At 39.0% G+C, this 6,254-nt stretch overlaps 1 protein-coding gene across 1 annotated transcript; it reads left to right on the top strand.

Annotated features, from left to right (window-relative positions):
* Positions 1–506: 506 nt before the first annotated feature.
* LOC129322756 (homeobox-leucine zipper protein HAT4-like) lies at positions 507–2,425 on the top strand. The gene is made up of 4 exons (XM_054969124.1): positions 507–799; positions 1,168–1,478; positions 1,602–1,681; positions 1,770–2,425. Exons 1-4 carry the CDS (start codon positions 640–642, stop codon positions 2,107–2,109), a joined length of 891 nt encoding a protein of 296 aa, XP_054825099.1. The 5' UTR covers positions 507–639; the 3' UTR covers positions 2,110–2,425.
* Positions 2,426–6,254: the final 3,829 nt, after the last annotated feature.

Here is a 6,254-nt window from a genome sequence, read left to right as displayed (position 1 = left end):
AATTTAATTATTATAAAATTTATTGATAATGTATTATTAATATAATTTAATTCAATTATTAATAAATTTTATAACAATTAATTTCTTAATGTGGGGTCTAATTATAATTTTCTGCGGGGGAATTATCTTGGACATGGACACCGCACAATTGGGCCTCCAGTACAATCATGATTTTCTTTGATATTTGTTCAGGTGTCAATGAGCATATGAGCAGTAGATGGCAGCTTTTCCGGAAGAGGGGGGCAAGTGAGCTGAGGAGGCACGCAGTTAATAGGGTTAGTTGTTGCGGTGTTACTGGAGAGTGAAAGTGAAAGAGTGAAGACAGAGAGAGTGTGGATATGAAATTACCAAATGGTCAAAGGCGAGAGGGAGAAGACGGACTGACAAAAGAGTTGTATTATTTGGGGGGCAAAAGCCATGATTGAGGAAATTGGGCTTTCTGACATTAACTCTTCATTGCACTTCTCTCTTTCTATATAATCCCCCCCAAGAACCCTCCCTCCCCCGTGTATCTATTCTATCCCACGCCTCCCCATCTCTCTCTCTCTCTCCCCCCCCCCCTCCCTCCACAACGCCAAACTCACAAAACTGGTTCCTGACGCCACAAGCTTCGGTTTTGGTCTGCAACGTAATACCATCATGGTTGAGAAGGACGACCTGGGTTTGAGTCTCAGCTTGAGCTTCCCCAACAAACCTCCTAATAATCCTCTGCACCTCAATCTCCTCCCTTCTTCTATTACTTCTCCTGCTTCCTCCAATCTTCCCAAACCCTCTTGGAACGACGCCTTCGCCTCCTCAGGTCTCTCTTCTTGCCTTCTCTCTTCCTATTCTTCACCTGCATGGTTTTTGGCTTCCAGATCTGTTCTGGTTTATCACCTTTTTATTTTTATCCTTTTCTGGTCTCCCTTCTCCTTTTGAACTTGCCCTCTTTCCCGAGAAGCCAACGCGCTCGGATAGAATAATTTGCCCCCCTTTTTTACTTTTTTTTTTTCTCGCTTCTGCTTTTCACTATGTCTTTTTGCAATTTAACAATCGTTTTCGCACCCCCTTTTTCTTCACGCTCTCCTTCAAAGCTCTTGCTAAAATTAAATCTTTTCCCTTGCGTGCGACTTAAATTAATCATCCGTTTTCGTTTATTAACCTGACTCGTTATGTTTTGACGTGCAGATCGGGATTCTGAGACATGCAGAGGCGAGGGAAGATCTTTCCTGCGAGGAATCGACGTGAACCGATTGCCTTCCGGGGTGGACTGCGAAGAGGAGGCCGGCGTTTCGTCTCCGAACAGCACGATATCGAGCGTCAGTGGCAAGAGAAGTGAGAGGGAGCCCAACGGAGAAGAGCATGACGCCGACAGAGACTGCTCTCGAGGAATCAGTGACGAAGAAGACGGCGAAACCTCCAGGAAAAAGCTCAGGCTTTCGAAAGATCAATCCGCTATTCTCGAGGAAAGCTTCAAAGAGCACAATACCCTCAATCCCGTAAGAATCATCACCCTTCTGTTTTGTCTCTGGTTAATGACAGAAAATCTTAGTTTTCTTAGCATCCAAAAAGCTAAATACACACTTTCTTTTGCTGACGAAGAAGTCGTTCTTTTTCTGCAGAAGCAAAAGTTGGCACTCGCAAAGCAGCTGGGCCTTCGACCGAGACAAGTAGAGGTCTGGTTCCAGAACAGAAGGGCAAGGTAAGATATTTTCAGCGATCTCCCTTCCTTCATAATAAAACATATTCGCAGAACTTGAGAATTTACGGAATCTGAACTGAAATTTCAGGACCAAGCTGAAGCAAACTGAGGTAGACTGTGAGTTCTTGAAGAGATGCTGTGAGAATCTGACGGAGGAGAACAGGCGGTTGCAGAAGGAAGTTCAAGAGCTTAGAGCGTTGAAACTCTCTCCGCAACTATACATGCAAATGACCCCACCCACGACCCTCACCATGTGCCCGTCATGCGAGCGAGTCGCCGTGCCGCCCTACGCGGCCGCCGCCGCCGGTGGCAACCGCCCCCACCCGATAGCCCAGACGCACCCTCGGCCCATTCCCGTTGGCCCGTGGGCCACTGCCGCAGCTCCCATAGCTCACCGGCCCTTTGATTTGCTGCACCCTAGATCGTGATGGTACACGACGAGGGCACTTTGGACATTTTGAACTCGAACGTGTACGGCCTGGGAAAATGGGGAAATAGATGGAATTGGGGACACGGGAGTTATTGTATGTTGGGGTCTATAAGATATGGTTGGTAGGGGAAATGATTTGGTGGGTTTCGGTTGTTTTGTACCGTTTCGACCCACCAATGTTGTTTTTGCTCCGGGTGGTGTACGTAGTTCTTAGGATTTGGCTAGTTTGTATGACTTCCCATTTTCCCATCCCGAAGAGTAAGGGGTGACTCTGTAAATTGCAGCGGTCTAATATAAATTTTCCGTTTGCGGAATTTGTTCTCTCGTAGCCAATTTTTAATTTAATTGGTTTTTGGACAAATGAAAAGCCAGGTTTTAATTTTTACGAGAGAGAAAATAGAATGCGTGGACGATGAATAAAATATTTGGAGACGCGGAATTTCTGGGGACTAAATTTCAGTTTCCCGGAGGGAATATGATAATCAACACGTAGGGGCCCAAGTGTTGGTTTCACACTGTGAAAGGGTTATCTGATTTTCAGGGAGTTTTAAGTCCCAGGTTTGACCAGGAATTGCGCTTCTCTTAATCGGACCATCATGACGCCTCTTCCACAATTAAAAAATATTTTCCACACATGCTATGACTTACTCCTTCCCACTTGGGATTGGCTTTTCGCACCTGCATTCAAGATGAGACAAGAGATTGCCGCATATTTGAACTGTTAAATTAAATTATATAATTTAAATTTAATAATTTTTAAAATATAAATTTAATTTGAAGAATTTATATTCAAAGTAGGGACTTGGCGAAGGAAAAAAATAGTAGAGTGAACCCACCCCGCCCCATTATTACATGCCTCTCAATATATAGTTCAGTCTTTTCTCAGATGATCTTTTTTTTAATATATAAATTACTGTGTAGAGAAAATAATTTTTAATTATTTTTTCTATTCTACTTTTTTTTTGTAATTTTTACACGGTAAAAGGATTTAAAAACCATATATTTGATAAAGGTAAATTGTGATTAAATTTTTTAGGAAGAAGACAATAAAAACTCAAAACTGAAAATTTTGATAGTTAGATTCACGACAGATTTTTTTCAAATAAGCTATAGATATTAATTAAAATAGTTATAAACAGAAATTTTAGCTGCAAATTGAGAGTATTATTTAAAATTTAAATATTTTATTTGCATTTAGAACAACTGAATTTATAACTATCTCAATCAATATTTTTACAATTGATTTTTAAAAAAATTTTGTAGGGACTTAACTGTTATAAATTGATTATTTTGGGACTCTACTGTCACTCTCCCAATTTTTTAAGACAATAGAAATGATTCAACTAACTTTCGTTAATTACTTTAAAATAATTGACAATGTACTGATACGATTATACAAAGGCTAAAGCTATAGAAATATAATAGAGGGTGGATGAAAGGAAGGACTGAGGCAGAACACGGAAAACAGATAGAGATGGAGCAACCCTGGCAGTGATAAGAGGCAGGCATCACCTAATTTTGCCGACAAGTTGAAGCAAACAAGGCCTCACACACACACACACACACACACAAAAACGATTGTAGTCCTACAGGGCAATTATTATGAAAAATGGAAACATCAGAACGGGTAGACCAGAAGTGGGGTTCTGGGGGGTTATCCCCCTCAGCTCATTATGGTTGTTACAAAATTGCAGGGCAAACACCTGCTTCCCCTCAAATCACTGATTCAACAAAGCCTTTCCAGATCACACGCGTTGGGGTCACATGGAGCTCTGGTCCAGGCTCCAGAGTCCAGAGCCCATGGCGCCATACTCAACTCTACCCACTTCGCCTGCCTTCCCATGATGATAGCCCTCACACTGATATGATTGAACTGAACCCCAATTAAAAACCATAAAAAAAAAAAAAACAAAGGTGATGAAACCGCCGGAACAAAACCAGCCCCTGGATTTGAGCATTTACTGGAGAGAGGACCCCATCAACAGGGTTTTAAATTGAGATCGCTCTACTTTTGTCTCGGGTTTAACAGCCATCTTTGTCCCATGATTCGTTCCCACTCCCCCAATGGGAGCCTGCCATGCGCGCAATATTTATTTACTTATCACCCATTCAATCTGTAGTTACGTCCGGTCTCATTCCTCACGCTCACGAGCCCACCAGTACCACCGCAGGCCGATATCATAGAATTATGCTCCATCACGTTCGATGTTTCCTAGCAATCTTCAGTGGCCAATAATAACAAGAATAATAGTAATCAATTGACCATAACATGATCGTCTGTCGTTCTTCTTGTTGTCTTGTACTCGTAGGTTGTAGCTTTTTACAGCTAGCTTATATACACATATACGGTGATGCTCTGTTCAACTCTTTTTCTACCCTGTCAAAAACGGAGAGCAATGGGATATCCACATGTCGCTGAAAATATTTTCCATCCTAAAGGACAGCGGAGAGCACAAGGAAGAAAGAGGAGATGAGATGAAGGCCTTTGTAGAATTGTACTTGGCGGGTTTTTGTTCATTCATATCCCTTATATTTCAAAAGAAGAAGCTTGGTTCGCTTTTGAGATTTCTGCGTTAAGATGACTTTTTTGACAGCCAATTTGATCAAATGTATGCTCGACATCATCATCGTCCTCAGTTTCTGTATCTTCATTGGATTCCACGATGGCTTTGCTGGCTTTCTAATGCCTCTTTATATTTCAAAACTAACCCGTTCTGGCACGAGAGGGACACTTCCGTGACCGGTCCATGCGTCGGTTCTTCATCTCTGCTGTTGAAATGCCTCCATCTTCTTCATCGCTTCTTCCATTAAGTCATCATCTCACTCCTGCCCTCAATTCCAGCTTTTGCAGGTATTATTTAGCTAAATTGTACTCCCTCCGTGAGGCTTTTTTTTTGGAAAGGTTGAGTGTTGAAAAATGTACATTATTTTTTTAAATACTTTATTAAATAAATTATTTTATATTTATTTTAATATATTTTATTAAATAGGAGTAAATATAAAAAGATATGATTAGTTTGAAGAAAAGTGATTACTTTGTTAAGGGTAATGTTTTATATTTTTAAATGAAGGGAGTAATATATTTTTTTTTCTAATGAGCTACAAATAATTAAACTTGTCAAAGGTTAAAAAAAAAAAAACCTTTGGCATAACTTTACACAATCAAACCGATTGATTTTATTATAAAAAAAATCAAAAAATCTTGCATTTTTAATAATTAGTTTGGTCAGTTCATATCAATTTGAATTGTTTTTTTAACCCATACATATATTCCTATTGAAGGTACTGTTTTGCAATGAATGTGAGCATTTCATCCAAGAAGAATTTAAACTTTAATTCATTATGTTATAAAAGATAAGCTCCTTCTACTAAATTAAACTCCACTCCTGTTGATAATTTAGGTCTTTTTTAAATACCCTGACTTCTCAATTCAATGAATGGATATATTGATATTGATAAGAAATAAAAAATGAGTCACAATGTTTTTCAATGAACAATGCAGCTTATTTTTCATATTATATGGCTGTGAATATTTTGTTGATCAGTTTATTAATTTGCCAGCTGTTGACTTCAATCCATTGGATCGCTTTATTCAAAAATTGGGTTTGAAAAATAATGATACACATTGCCAAAAAGAACTTTGTAGTTGCTTGGCAAAAACAAAAAAAAAGTATTGTGAGGCATGCCAGAGATGTGAAGTTTTAAAAGGATAGAAGAATTTGACTTTTAATCAAACGCGCGGAACCCAAGCTCTCTTACCACAATTTACCTAGATGTGAGATAGCGAAATGAAAAAAATTAATATAGATGCAAAAAAATAGAGATACATTAATTAAAAAAAGAAGGTGGCAAGCTATGTTGGCTGTATAACAGAAAAATAAAGACTAAAATTATATGATAAAAGAAAAAATAAAATAAAGTAGCAGACATGAAGTCTATGAATTTAACTAGTAATTTGTTGATGTTGATAATGATTCTTGTTGAGAGAGGGCTCTTTTATTTATAAATAATTTTGGTTTAGTGCCCAAATCCATAATTATCACTTTTCTTGAATTTTAGAAGCACTTTCTCTATTGTGGCCACTCACCATGTGCAAAGGGTGGAGATAATGGCCTATATTTGGCCTTAACTTAGTGATTGAGC

Source organism: Prosopis cineraria, unplaced genomic scaffold (assembly GCF_029017545.1).
Source record: "Prosopis cineraria cultivar Desert tree isolate PC_DT_omini unplaced genomic scaffold, ASM2901754v1 PC10, whole genome shotgun sequence".
Classification (NCBI taxonomy): Eukaryota; Viridiplantae; Streptophyta; class Magnoliopsida; order Fabales; family Fabaceae; genus Prosopis; species Prosopis cineraria.
Note: the sequence above shows the minus strand (reverse complement) of the source record. Positions and strands in the feature narration are given on the sequence as shown.

Coding starts and splice junctions, on each gene's coding strand:
- LOC129322756 (XM_054969124.1), top strand. CDS start 640: ATGGTTGAGAAGGACGACCTGGGTTTGAGTCTCAGCTTGAGCTTCCCC. Junction 800..1,167: donor CGACGCCTTCGCCTCCTCAG/GTCTCTCTTCTT, acceptor TTTGACGTGCAG/ATCGGGATTCTGAGACATGC. Junction 1,479..1,601: donor AGCACAATACCCTCAATCCC/GTAAGAATCATC, acceptor CTTTTTCTGCAG/AAGCAAAAGTTGGCACTCGC.